The sequence below is a fragment of the Carassius auratus genome, chromosome 3, assembly GCF_003368295.1.
Source record: "Carassius auratus strain Wakin chromosome 3, ASM336829v1, whole genome shotgun sequence".
Classification (NCBI taxonomy): Eukaryota; Metazoa; Chordata; class Actinopteri; order Cypriniformes; family Cyprinidae; genus Carassius; species Carassius auratus.
This window is the reverse complement of record NC_039245.1, coordinates 1,336,789-1,352,256: the sequence shown is the minus strand read 5'-3', so window position 1 is coordinate 1,352,256 and position 15,468 is coordinate 1,336,789. Positions and strand designations below refer to the sequence as shown.

General features: G+C 37.6%; 1 protein-coding gene and 1 long non-coding RNA gene across 2 annotated transcripts in view; both read left to right on the top strand.

Moving 5' to 3' along the window:
* The first annotated feature begins 888 nt into the window (after positions 1-888).
* On the top strand, positions 889-2,411 carry LOC113042787 (uncharacterized). The gene is made up of 3 exons (XR_003275629.1): positions 889-1,112; positions 1,318-1,385; positions 2,183-2,411. It is a non-coding gene; the product is annotated as an uncharacterized LOC113042787 (long non-coding RNA).
* Positions 2,412-10,833: 8,422 nt separating this feature from the next.
* The window catches only part of LOC113042773 (voltage-dependent calcium channel gamma-2 subunit-like), a 69,386-nt gene continuing 64,751 nt past the window's right edge, over positions 10,834-15,468 (top strand). Inside the window, exon 1 of the mRNA XM_026201790.1 lies at positions 10,834-12,481. Coding sequence (XP_026057575.1) covers positions 12,256-12,481 — 226 coding nt within the window. The 5' untranslated portion in view covers positions 10,834-12,255. The remainder of the gene's footprint in view (positions 12,482-15,468) is intronic.

Below are 15,468 nucleotides of genomic sequence, written 5' to 3'. Positions count from 1 at the left end.
CAGCACACACTGCTCGTGTGCGTCCGGGAAATCAATGGGCCCACCACACATGCGGCAAAGAGACATTTTAAAAGTAAAATCACCGGAACGCGAGAGGGGATAATTTTCCACAATTTTCCGCTCTGTATGCGTGAATCCACGGCGAAACCAGACTCAAGTGAAGAAAAAAGATTCTGAGGGTTTTGGCGCCCACCGTCACCTATATTGATGGCTGTCAGCCAATCAGGTGAGGGCGAGGGCGCCATTGGCTATTTGCAAGCAAAAGAGTTATTCAATCAGACTTCATAATTTCGAGGAAATGGATTTCCCCATACGTAATGTCGAGAGACCGACTCGATAAGGGAACCGTTACTGGCAAGCAGTAATCTCCGTCTCTTGCTGCGGTTTACGCTGTTTTAGGTAAGTTTAGTCGCTAAAATCACACAAATATGATATACAAATGTTTCTGACAAGTTTCTTACTTGTTATTGACATGTTTCAATTAAATTTATTTTATAGAAATGGTTTAATGTCTTCGAAAAAGTCCGTTAGCGTCTTAGCAGTTTTCAGGTAACGTTAGGCTAATTTTGAGCTCTTGTTGATGAAACTCTGGGCTTTTCATCAAATCTTCGTGTGTGTATGAGATATTTTGATGGCTCTGTGAATGTTTTGCTGGTGATATGTCAGTGTTTTTTTTGGAAAAGGCTGATTTACTGAATCGATGACGTCACTTACACTGAGAGTGTAACGTTAATCGGCTGAAAACAAGTTCACATGAGTGTTTATATTTCATGATAAACAGATATTAATACAAATTGTTCTGTGATTTCAGGAGGACAGAAATAAACTATACAGAACAAAGTGAAACTCCAAGATTTTTGAAAAGAAAATTGGTGAAATATATTCTGAAAAAGGCATATTAATGTATTTCATGAGCTTCTTCAGTAAATCTGTATTTCTAAGTCAGTATCTCCCTTCAGAAATGTTGCTGAAGGGAGATACTGACTTAGAAATACAGGTGAACTCATGAAAATAAGCTCATGAAATACTCATGAAAGAAGCTCATGAAATACATTAATATGCCTTTTTCAGAATATATTTCACCAATTTTAAGGAGTCCCTGACATCAAAACGTAAGTCACACTCAACCTAAAATTAAAAATATAGATTCTGTTATTTTAAGATTATATTATTAGTAGTAGAATTTGTATATTACATATGTTATTATTGTTGTTATATATATTATTCTGTCTTTTATCTGCATTTTACCTCTGCTTTATCTTGTTTCCTTCTAATGAACCTGGAACTGCAGAGTAAATATTGTTGACTCTGTGTCAGATTGCTTGTTTTGTTCCTGGACTCTTCAGTGATGATGAGCAGAGTCTGAGTGAACCTGCTGTCAGACAGTAAGTACCCTGAGTACCCTGGGGTTTCAGTCAGGGCCTTCAGTAAACAACTGAATCAAACAAAATCCTTAATGGTTAATAGTTACTAGTTAATATATTATTAATCACTTATAAATCATTGAAATGTCAACATTGTACTGTTATCTCAATAAACATTATAAATATTATACAAAGCTTTCTGCACCCCCTAATCTATAAAGTGTAAACTACTCATCAGTTGTACTCATCGGCTTTCATTTGCTTTTGGATGTTTGCGTCACAAGTGATACAGCATTGTACTTGCACAACTATTGTACTTCATTTTAATACCCAAACCCAGACCTCTGACACGCCAGGCAAAAGTTCTACCACTGAAACATTTGAGCTGACAAACATATATATTGTAGCTTGATATTCACTATAGGAAGAAAGTGCAGCATAAAAAATAGCATATTTTAGCATTAAAATCCCTTTAACATGTATGGTGATCTGAGAGGCCGGGGGAGTCCAGTTAATGGGGCGTAATTCATTAGCTTTAATGAGAATTGTATATTTTATAGGCCTACATTAAAGTGTATTTCGTTTTTTATATTTTACATTTATTTCTTGAATGCTACTATTACATCAACTGTAGCTGAAAAGAATCAACCACTGTATATTTAATTTGTATATTATGTTGTTTATATTCTTTGTTTTTATATTTTTAATAACAGATTGGTTACCTGAGTACATATGTATAAAGTACAGTCACACTGTATGATTGTGAATTTTAATTGCTGTTTTTAACAGAAATTTTTGTCTTTTCTGTTCTTTTACAGATCACTATTGCACACCAAGTAAGCAAAACAATATTTTTGATTTCATTTTATTTTATTTCTGCAAACAACTTGCACCACTTGCAATTGGTTTTCCAGCCCAAAACCTCATCAAAAACTGAATGCAACGGTTTTTGTCTATGATTATTTTGTCAAAACATCTTTTGTCTATGGTAACTCTAATCTACATTAACTATTTAATTAGTATCCAGTTATTTATATTAAATTTGTGGTGTTAACAACTAGTTCTGAACCAATAAAATAATAAACATAAACATTTTTGAGTCAATTGGCCTCATACATTTTCCTTATGAAAGAGGTCACTGCAAGCTAATCCTTTTTGCCTCCCTTTAATTCGAATACATCCATGAACAGGCAGTTTTGAAAAGTGCTTTGAATATAGGGGAAATATGATCTAGCCTACAACACGAGAACTTATTGCCTTATCCGATCATTGAAAAATCATAGGCCTAGGTTACTGAATTTGTTCAAATATATGTTCTGTTTAACTTAAATGCTAAATTTGTTTTGCATTGTGATTTTATCTTCTGTTTTAGATGCTCTTACTTAGCAGATGGGGACAGCTACCATCACCCAATTTTCACCCAAAAGTGGCTGCGCTATGCGCCAGACCGGGCAGGAGGGACTGGACGACAACTTATGCAGGCATCAGATGACAATGAAGTGTAAATAAAGAGTAGAGGCTAATAAACAGGAATTTGATTTTCAATAGTGTGGTGTGTTCTGTGTTTTATACAAGATTTTAAATGTTCTATTAATTTTTAACATCCTGGCTGTAGATAAAGCAGGCTATTTAATTTATGGCATTACATTTAAAATTAACATTTAAAAATGATTGAAATTCCATTGAAATCACGTTGATCCTTAGTTCAGTTGAAATTTCAACATTGTTTCAATATTCCTGATAATTGAAATACCATTGAAATTCCGTTGATCTATGGACAGAATTTCAACATTGTTTCAATATTAAATCAGGGTGCAAAATGATGTTGGATCAACATCAGAGTTCGATGTTGATTCAATGACTTAATGTTGACAACGGGATGTTGATTCAGCATAGTTTCAATGACTGTTTGCTATCTGGGTACAATCATAATTGTTACTAGTAAAAATTGAATTATAGAGCTCTATAATTGTAATTGTTACTAGTAGAAATTAAATTATAGAGCTCTTTAATTGAATTGTTACTAGTAAAAATATAATTAAGACGAGTAACGCTGGGACGTTTTTTTGCTGAAAGGGCCTCCCATAATCGGCGCGTAAGCACATCAAGTAAACAACATGCGATGTTGTCATCAAACTGCACTTTACACATGTACAGCTTAAAAAATAAAAATAAAAAAGACGACAAAGTGAAACTTAGTCACACAGTTTAAGTACATACCAAATAGAGACGTCGTTGCTGATGCTGCTCTTGTTAAATTTCAGCCTCTGGATCTGATTCTGGATCATAAATATACGCTGAATCTGACTGTTAGCCATGGTTTGTTTTGGATGTTTTTTTTTCCTCAGGGTAAAGTCACAGCTTCCACATGCTCTCAACGCAAAACCCTACTCGCGCTCGTGATTCTTTAGCTCCGCCCACACGTCACGCCTCCAGCCAGTCGTGTTTTTCCGGGAAAAATCGGTACAGACTATCTTTCTCTTATGAATATAATAAAACTAAAGACTTTTTGGAGTTATGAAGGATGCAGTACTACTCTATAGGTACTCAAGATTAACAGGATATTGAGTGAAAATCATGTCCAATCAACTGAAGTTGATTTAAGTTCATATTACATAGAAATGTGTCAATGCAATGATGATCCAGAGATATACAGATGCATCTCAATTTATTAGAACATCATGGAAAAATTAATTTATTTCTGTAATTCAACTCAAATTGTGAAACTTGGGTATTAACTTACACTCCTTGTGAAGGGTGTCAATGATCGTCAGAGGCCATTTTGAAGGCTCAGGAAACCTTTGCAGGTATTTTGAGTTGATTAGTTGATTGGCATGTCACCGTATTTTCATTTGTTGATATCTTGAATTGGTGGGGTTTTGTTCAATTTGAGCCAAAATCATCACAATTAAAAGAACCAAAGACTTAAACTACTTCAGTCTGTGAGAAACTGAATTTATTTAATAGCCTACATGAGTTTCATAATATAAGAGTTGAATTACTGAAATAAATGAACTTTTCCTCGACATTCTAATTTATTGAGAAGCACTTGTATTTCGATTAAAAATACAGATCAATATATAATTCATATAATACAGTCATAATTCAGATGCATCTCTGTTTGGAGGTATTTGATTTGTCTGTCATTTGTTTTCTGCATGTGTTCTGACCTGTAAAATAGTGGCCACATGATGGCGCTATATAACAACTATACAGCAGCACAATTATAAAACAACGTCTTTGGAGTTCAATATTTCAATAAGGGATAAATATTCAGATAAGACACATTTGTAATTGTATTCGTTAAAAACTCACTGTTATATATATTTTTCTTCTTAAACCCCTGATGTCCAGAATTTAAAAAAGCTCAATAACTTTCTGAGAATTCATAAATCAGAATCAACCAAAAAGAGACATGACAGAGAAACATTGAAAACTTGATGTTTTTTAAAACGTGAATTACACTTAAACTGAATGAATTATTCATGTGAATGATTGGCTATACTGTGTGTTTATAGTACTCAGAGCTGGTGTAGTGGTGAAACACTGTTAGACTAATTGGATTGGATTGAGAAGTATTCCTGGGAAAGGAGTATTTGGGAAGGTCAAGCATTCCAATATCACTGAAGCAAGCAGAATTTGATTGGTCGCAAGCCTGTGTGCATGTTAACACCACCACAAAACCCCTACACCCTTCTCTTCTCTCTCTCTCCCTTTCTCTTTCTCTCTCTCTCTCTTCTTCAACCTTGTTATTAATAATATGAGAATAAACAAAGAATGTCAGCAGTAGTGCAGTAGTGTTATATTAGCTGTATGAATTTTGGATCACTGCATCATCAATATCTCGCTTTCATTTACAGAGATAAATGGGTATTGAGCATCCATCTTTTTCTTTCTTTCTTTCTTTCTTTCTTCCTTTCTTTCTTGTTGTGGCAGATGGTAAATGATGGCAAGTCCACATTTGTTTCAAAGCAGAGACAGCGTTGCAGATGGACAAGAGCGTGGAGGCTTTATTAAACATCCAACCTCATGTTTCTGCATATTGTAGAGCAACGGGGGTCAGTTTAATCAATTTAGTCGACTTAATAAAAACAAGGAGACAGCAGGAAGGATGCAATTGTAAATTGCAAAGCCTAATTCATCCTGAAAAGCCACTGTTAGTCTCATACCATAAACAAGTGACATCATTTATACCATGAAACACTTGTACAGTCATTTTGCACAGCCAAAAAGATATTGTCTCCTGGGGCATCAATGAGATTAAAGTAGAAGAATGAAGAGATCCTTACCCGGGGTGAGCTTTATGATACACACATATGAAGAAGAAGCATGTAATGCCTGGTATTTATCAGTGTCTGTGTGAGAGAGAGAGCGTGTGTGTGTGTGTGTGTGTGTGTGTGTGCGCGTGTGTGCGCGGAGGGGTAAGGTTATGTCTGCCATTGCCATGGAAACAGAGCCCCTGTGTAAATTTTGCCTATACCAATGCTTTATTTCTTTGTTCCACTGATCTCTCTTTCCCTCCCTCCCTCTCTCTCTCTCTCTCTCTCATTCATACAGACCACATCACATCACAGCACCACAAGTAACTTTAATCCTTATTGGGCTGGTCTGTTGCTTTCTTTTCAAACTGGTTCAAAGAATCAACAGTAGACATTATGTATGGATTTATAAGATACATTTGGGAGCAAAAAAAGAAAATGTAAGAAAATGTAAATAGTGGTTGCCCATACAAAGTTTAGCAACACAGTGCTAATGTGTTCTGGGTATGCTAAGGATCTTCGGTGGTTGCTAGGGAGTTGTTATGCTATGCTATTCTGAGTGGCTGAAAAAAGGACGCTGCCAGGTGGTTGTTAAGGTATTTTGAGTGGCTACTATGGTGTTGAAATTCTATTTTGTGTGGTTGCTAGGTATTTGATAGATAGATTTCATAGTGATATTAATTACATACTGCAGTTATGACTTCATATTCAGCATGAATCTGTGTTTTCAGAGATGCGGTGAACGGTGGTGGCAGTGTGGCGTCTCTCTCCCTCCTTCTCTTGCCGAAAGACTTAGAAAGAGCAGAAGCTGTAATTAGAATGCGAGGGAGCAAGTCGCTGCTGCAAATTGAAAACATATTGATTCTCCCTCAGCTCCGTTCTCCCTAGCCTGAGAACAAGGATGAAGATTCACACACAAGGTAACAGGGAGCAGGAAAGAGGGGTTGGTGGGAGAATTGAGAGAATATGGAATAGAGAGAGGGAAGGAGATTACATCATGCAACTGGACTTTTTTGTTCTGAAAAATAAATGGCAAGGATTTTTCTATTAAAAGTTTGGGTTGAATCAAATCTAGTCAGGGAAATAGCTCTGCCTGTTCATACAGCTAAATTTTGCCCCGCATAAGATGAAAAGGGGGATTTCTAGTCCACTGTACTGACGTTAAGGGTAATAGTTACAGCAAAATAGTTTGCTAGAGGGAGTGTATGTGTGTGTCTGGGTACAAGCACCAAAATAAGAGCAGAATTGGTGAAGGCAGATGGTAAGTCAGAAGTGTGAGGCTGTCAAATGCAGTCATATACTGTGTTGTATGTCAGTGTCTCCCCTCAGGCAATACAATAGCTTCCTCATCCAGAGCAGTGTTTCACAACTCTACAATCCTCAGGATTCCAATGACAAGAAAAGTGATTTTTTTTTTCTGTAATGCCTTTTGTAGCATATGATTTGAATTCATTTAATAAAAGAACTGAATAAAGCATTATATCGCAGAGCAAATATGTTAAGAACTGCTTCAGGGCATTGCTGTCAGAGATACACACCAGGTGCTGGTGTCTCCATGTAGCTGGTGTCAGTGTGTTAGGCAACAAGCTAAAGACACCAAACACAGCCTGTTGATGGAGCCATGCACTTAAAATACTGCCACAGAATAGTTGAATGTTTGTTGGTTTCGGGCTGTGCACTGGAGTTTCACATTAGTAATTTGTTAATTGTTGTTAAGTTTCAGATGACAGCTACTTCATAAAACAGCAAAGCACACAAAAGCACCAAAAGCCATGCATAACACAAGTAAACTCGTTAGATATAACACCAAATAGAAATATAAATATTTTCTAAATAATAAAACATACATTTTTTGGAAAATGAAAATAATCATTAAAAGTAAATGTTGTGTATTTTAAACATATTTGTGTAATTTAAAAGGATAGTTTAATTCACACACACACACACACACACACAATTCTGCCATCATTTACCCACCCTCACATCATCTCCAACCTGTACTTAAATGTATTTCTTCCACAAACACAGAAGTACATATTTTGAAGAATACAACATCATAGAACCCCCAATGGCTTTCACAAAACAAAAATAAATATATAAAAATAAATACAAAGAAAACAAACTACTATAAAAAAAAACTATACAAAGATTACAAAGTCTTTTGTGATCCACAGAAGAAATAATGTGATACAGGTTTATGTTGATGGAATTTTTATTTTAGTTGAACAGTTCCTTTCACATTTTACAATAAGGACTTCAGACATCATTATTCAAAATCTAATTTTCAAAATATTTTAGCAGAAATCCAAGTAACAATGTGTAAGGTTAATGTAGGCTACAAAATTGTCATTTTAGCCAACCAAAACCTGCATTTTTTTTTTTACATCCATGTTGCATACATAAAATGAAGGATGTGTCATTATGCAGCCACTAGATCCTGAGTGATTTATTCAGACCTCAAAAAACTAGATCTAGACTCCTGTGTTAGAACAAAAGCACGACAACACAAAGAAAATGTGTATTCAAACCAGTGTATCAGTTATCTACGGGACCTTCAGCAGAGGGAAATAGTGTCTACCCCTAAGACAGAGTGTGCCCTGAGGCGAGTTTTACCAAGTGACTCCACATAATCACATCCAATTAACAAAACCACAAAAAAGGAGGCAGTTCAAAGAGCTACCTTATCCTTTGTTTCAATGACTCATTTATTCTCTCTCTCTCTCTCTCTCTCTCTCTCTGTTCTGCAGAGCACAATTCACTTTAAGCATTGCTTAAGCCAGTGCTAAAGGGGTGTTTTAACAAGCAGTTGATTAGTGCTGGTATTTCGCAAGTTAATTTTTAGCTGACATTAAAATTCCATGTGGGAAGTTTGTGCTGTAAACAGTCCTCAATCGTAGGGAATGAATTTCAGAGTTTTCCATGTGCCAGCGGGGCCCAAACCAGCCGGAGCCACACCATCAGAGAGCCATTTTGGCAGCAACTCCAAAACCACACCACGGGTGTCCAGTGCTCAGGGATAATGGAATCGCGCTGAATTTCAGTATCACTTTAAAATCTCTGATAGTAAACTCCATGCAGCTAAAAACATTAGCCGTAAACTGATAATAGACACAGCGGTAGCTCAGGTAATATTTGCCAGTAAATCTGTTGCCTACAATAGGTTCACTTCAGGCAAATTTCTACGACACTAACATGGCTGGGATTTCATATCATACATTGACACTACACACCAATATGCTACGGCATTACTTACACACCTCTCTCTCTAAAATACCCATTCACTTATGTCCATTTAATCATTCCCTGCTGGTTCACAGTAGATCACACACTCAGGCTCAGTGTCCAAAGCCAGAACTCCTGTTTGCTCGTTGTTCATTCCAGTTATCATGACACAGCTAATAGAGGCTGGATTAGTGTGCAGGAACAGATTCAGCAAACATACAGAGTCTAATGATGGAGACCAGCCAGTCTGCACAACTTTCTCACGCTCTGACACCACCTCTGTCGTGTTTGCCCCCTATATTAATCTGTGCATATTATGATGTTGGCATGCACTGGCAAGTTAGGGTCTACTGGATGATATTCACCTATTTACACCCATCCTTCTGCCCCCATTGATAATCATAGATTTGGATGCATTAATATGCAGTTTTATATTATTATTATTATAACTATTATTATGATTTATGCTTGTGTACACAAATAAATGTCCTATGGGCTACATTTTTTCTCTGCAAAATCTGAAATCACACTCCCCAATTCCATGCTTCAGTAAATTTACTACCCTATATATTCCTGTCCCCTTCCTCTCTGTATCTGTCAGTGTGCTCTCCTCATCTGTCTTCTGCACTTTGAATTCGGAGTGGTCCAGCACTGTTCCAGACTAGAATTTTAAGCATGTCCTTTGGTCAGGAGAAGGGGACGTTAGAGTCGGTTGCTGTATGCATGAAACTTAAAAGGACTCTAAAGGAGGCTCTAGGATTGTACCATGCTGTTTTATGTGATTTTGCATGCCTTTGCACTGCATATTAGGGAATTGGCCTTTTTCTCACTTTTGTTTTTATTAAGCTATATCGATATTGTATATTATTTTCATCTGATAATTAATTTAACCATTTAACTGATGACAGAAGAGATAAATCAAGTGGGCAATGGGAAGATGAATAAGGACATATTAAGATCATACAATCAACATGAATAGCAAATAAGCCAATAAAAATGTAGTCCCCATTAAAAAACAGCATATGCTGGTTAGGTATGTTTTGATGCTGACATGCTGGTTTATGCTGGTCATGTGTTGGCAAGGGATCAGCATAAACCAGAAAAAGGACAAGCATAAGCCAGCAAAGAACAAGCATAAACCAGTAAAGGACCAGCATAAACCAGCAAAAGACCAGCATAAACCAGCAAAAGGACAAGCATAAACCAGCAAAGAACAAGCATAAACCAGCAAAGGACCAGTATCCCAGCGTCAAAACATACCTAACCAGCATACGCTGTTTTTTGCAGTTGCAGGAGGCGACTGCATCAAAACAAATAAAAAATAAAAAAATTTAAAAAAGGGGGGGGGGGGGGGGGGTATAAAAGGGCTTATAATAATAATTGTGTGTACTGCATTAAAAGTGCAAATACGTTAAAATGCAATATGCTAAAAGAGCGCGGTGACGCTCTCGTGCAGAACTTGAACGTCTGAGGTGGTAACCACAGCAACAGTATGCTTTTCTTAAGATCAGTATTATACAAAATCTTGTATCTTTTTACATTAATATATTTATTTACTTTATTCAATATTATTTATACAAATACAAAAATCTGTTTTTAAAAAGTCAACTTAATGATAGTTGACAATTAGCAACGTGATCTTGTGTAGATTTCCTGCAGGCTGTTTTAAAATGCAACGTGGCCTATTACAAGAAAAAAAGAAATTTCTGTCAAAAACTTGATTACATAATCCACATAACATGTATTCTGAAACAACCCAGCGCCTTTAGTCAGCATTTCATCGATTCGAACCACTATATTCGTTCAAGAACATGAGTTAATATCTGTATGTTTCGCTCTGTTTAAATAAGAGTTTTAACTGCACCCTTTTCTGTCGCCGCACATCCCTTCCCTGTTGTATAATTCTCTCTCTCGCTCGCTCTCTCTCTCTCTCTCTCTCTCTCTCTCTCTCGCTCTCTCTCTCTCTCTCTCTCTCTCTCTCTCTCTCTCTCTCTCTCTCTCTCTCTCTCTCAGCCACCGCACGCCTGCCTACATCCATCTCCCAAATCTTCACTAGCACACAAGCAAAGGGGACAGAAGCAGACCCGTATCCTCCTTTCCCAGCACACCACGTTCCTCATTCTCAGGTCTTTTTGTCTTTTACATGGCGCAAGGGCTCTGCAAGCGGGACGGTTCTGGGTGCGAGAAAGCCAGCGCGGATCTGGATAAGCGAGCATCAGTGGCGGGTGTAGAACACAGCAGTTCCGGTGCCTCCGCCTTCTCGGTCTCTTCTAGCCGGCTCTATGTCGAGTAATGGTCGGCTCGTTCTGCTGGAAGCTCCCTGCTCTAACCGGATCTTCGACGGCACCATATTCAACAGCAGATTGCCATTTTCGGAAGAGACCTTCATAGAGCTAGGATATACATATGGAAACTGGGGATCAGAATTTTAGGAAAAAGGATATATAGTAGTGCTTTATTTTATTATACCATCTTGCTAATTTATTTTTCATTCTCGATTAGTTTTCTCATTCCATCGTGACTGACTTGATTTTTCAAATTGATGCGAGAGCGGCAGCAGATTTAGATTCACCTGGACATTCTTTTTGTTGGTTTTAAACTGGACTATTCTGGCCATCCATCCATCTATCCTATATTTTTTTCTGCTTCTGCACTTCAATAGAGCTTTTCTTGTGCCCCCCCCCCCCCCTCTCTCTCTACGTTGATTATAACAGACTAGGGTTTTCTTAGCCATATTAAGAGAGGACATCTTGTTTGTAAAGCAGCTACGTAGGTCAACAGTTGTTGTAACACATCGAATTGATATATATTATATATATATTACGATCCGAAGCAAAGCCTTCCATTACTCCATCAATACCAGTCTGAATCTCACATTCTTCCTAAACCAGTATTTATCCTCATTTCCTAACACATCAAATCTAAGCGACTAAATTGTCATAATCAAAACCGAGTATTGTTCAACGTTGGCTTAATAGCTGTGGCGTTTGAATGGCATGCTCAGGCCATTATTAAAGGCCTCGGCAATTAATTATCTTTAATTAGTGGCTTTGCAGCGTGAATGTTCGTGTAAGTTTAAGCTGTAGCACTAGCTGCTGCATATCTTACCTTGTTTAGAAAATAAAATAAAAAAGACAAGGACAAACGATTTAGAACGGTAAATTGCTCTTTGTTGGAACAGTGCGGAAAGCGTACCGTTCCACTCCGAAAACAAACGAAAAAGCCAGAAAGGCTCACCTATTTCTTCCTTAATCGGTTCTCACCCAAACGCAACCATAAGGTTCCTACCGCATCCTCCCTCTTCCCCCTCCTTTCGCTCAAGTATATCCCATTTTTTTAATTTGGTTTGGTCCCGTAAATTTTCAAATATTTATTTCCTATACATCAAGAGGAAAGGGGGTCCCCCTTTCATGGAATGCGGCAACATGGGTGTGTTTGACCGCGGAGTTCAGATGCTATTGACCACGGTGGGCGCGTTCGCCGCCTTCAGTCTCATGACCATCGCGGTCGGCACGGACTACTGGCTGTACTCGCGCGGCGTGTGTAAGATCAAGAGCAACAACGAGAACGAGACCAGCAAGAAAAACGAAGAGGTGATGACCCATTCGGGACTGTGGAGGACATGTTGCTTGGAAGGTAAGACAAGTCTCATGCTCTCTTTCATTCACCAAATGACATTAAGCGGTCCCCCATTTGCATTAGAGGGTCCATCTCGGCATGTGCACACGTGTTCCTGTCGGTTGATACGGAAACGCAACTTAGGCCTGCTGCTCTCATGAGGGTTTAGCGACTCAGCATTCAGGACCACGGACAGCGACAGCGGCGCACAATCATACAACTCAGGCGTACTTTGCCAGATAGTCCAAACACAAGGACACAGGACGTTTTGTAATAAGACAGAACTAATTAACATATTTCTTGTTTGTATAAGAAGCCCATGTTCTAAAAGCCGGTTTGAACGCATTAATCTATAGTATTAACTCACATTAGCTTGTTGTATATATTCCTGCTGCTGCTCATGACCAACTTGGACCAGCTAGAAACCATCTACCAGGAATACCAGCTTTTTTGAGTTCAACCAAAAATAAAAACATTTTCATCATATGCTCACCCTCAGGTCATTCCACACGACTTTCTTTCCGTTTCCTTGAAAAATGTTTTTGTCCATACAGTGGCAACACATATGCTCTTTGTATGGACAAAAAGTACTTTTTCTAAATATCTTATTTTGTGTTCTGCAGAGGTCAGTCATTCATACAGGTTTAAAATGAACATTTAAAAAAAAAACATAAAGGTATTTTATTGGCATCTATGGTTCCTTGAAGAATATGGGGTGTGGGGTTCTTCTAGGGCATTGCTGTGAAAACCCCCTATTGGAACCATAATTTTTAAGAATGGATGAGTAAATGATGACAAAAGTAACATTGAGTTTAACTACCACTTTAAGATAGATTTTAGCGCAGGGGGGAAGTTGGATGTAAAAGCAGATAAACGCATGTGTGCACTACTGGAACCTCCACTGGGGGAAACCTGGGGAAAATCGCTACTCATATATGCACCATGTTCAGAAAGGCTCTCTGTCAGGTCAACATACACTGACTGTTGATTGCCTGTCATGCCTCAGTGGCTGCACTGACTGTTGAATTTGGCCTAGCAATGTCACCTTGTGAGGTCACAGAGCATAACATACAAGATGGCCTGGGTCTGTGAGGCACATGGCCATATGCTATCTATACACGTCCTTTGCTGAATCTAAAGCACAGGAAGAATTATGGAAGAAAATCTATGTAGCATTATATACGGTCAAATGAGTTAAAATACAAGGCATGTAGACAAGAGAGACTGGATGCTAACCTTGATCATCACTATGACAGCATGAGTTCTCATAGCCATATGTTGACTAAGGCAAGATGAGTGATTGACCACATCTGTGAGCGTATCCTTAACATCGGCTCTTTCATTTTGTCTGTCAGTTTAAGATTTGACTGCCAAAATGACCTGAAAGGCTCAAGGCTTACAACCTTAATGTGCAGGAATCTCTTGGATCAAAAGGTGCTTCATGAGAACCATCCAAGTGGGGCCTGATGAACATTTCCATGTAAAATAGCTCTTAATAGCTTCTTTTGTAGTGCCCCTGTGTGTCATTGGCACCACAAAATTCCACATGGTAGTCAGTCATTTGTAATTTGTGATTCATTTTAGCTCTCAGTTACACAGATAAAGCAGACCGAGGTCAAATTCTTTGGAATAGCAATGCGGTATAATTCAGTTCAGCTAATAAACTGATACTACGCTAGTAGAATTAAACCCTGAAGAATTAAACATTTGCCTCTTTGTGTGTCACAAAATAAATCTAACAGTTTATGAACAGGCAAAATGATCACTGGATAAACAGCACACTTAAATAGTAGAACTTAAACTTAAATTGTCGATTACAGCCAGCTCATTTGCAGAATTAGGTGTAGATCTATGATAAGTTTTAATTAGAAGAGGACTGTGCTGCTTAAATGTGAAACATCTATTCCTCGTGTTATCAGTTCAGGCTCACACAGATCTCACGCTCAGAATACGACAAAAGCAATTAGCTGCAACAGTAAATAACACTTATCCCTCAACCTACACTGTTGTATCCATCAACCAGGTGCTGCCTCTCAGAGCCCGTCTTGCACTGCCATCTCATAGACTGTGTGTTGGCAGGCCAGGATGTAAATCTCAGTGGTCTGTGCAGAAGATGATTTGCTGGGGAGGAATAGATTTACAGCATGCAGGTGGGCAAGAGTGTTATAGTGTAATCTGTCCCTGGAGTGCTCCAAACTGATGAGAGAGGGAAAACACCCTCACTGGACTGTTCTCAGCAATATTAGCAATGCTTCAGATATTTAAGATCTACTCCCCCACCCACCCACGTATTAAGTACACTATAGACCAATTCAGAGAATCACACCTACAAAAAGACGTACATATCTTGAACAGCTTGGCTCAATCAGATGCATTATAATTTCCTGAGCAACAGAAAAGAACTAATGTATATTACACTATCTACATGAAAAAAGTTATTTTCCAATTGGTGTCATTATTTGGAAAGCATCTTTATAGTATTTTTGGTTTACTTAAAAAACATGGGGTCAGTAAGTAGTGTTTTTGAAAAATTTCTCTCATTATACATTGTGTAGTATTATTACAATGTACAACAACTGTTTCATATTTTAATATATGTTAATATGTAAAGTATCTCTGCATATGGTGTTCATTTTCAGCTTGACATTTATGTGGAATATATTTTTTTCAGGATTCTTTGATGAGTAGAAAGTTCAAAAGAACAGCATTTATTTAAAAAAAAATTTAAATTAACATTTGTTTCTTATGTCAGCCGATCTACTTTGTTCTTCATTAACTTAAAGAAAAAAAAAACATGATAAAATTGTTTTAATTGATAATATAATAGACACAGACACAAATGTACTCTACAGAGAAATTATTAATATCCTGTTAGAAAATGAACAGTACATTTCCATTTAGATTTCCTTTATTTACAGGGTACAATGGGCCTTTTCTTTTGAGTGTCAAAGCTTAGTTGTCAAACTAAGTGGATTATGTTTATAGTTAATGTAATGAACTACACC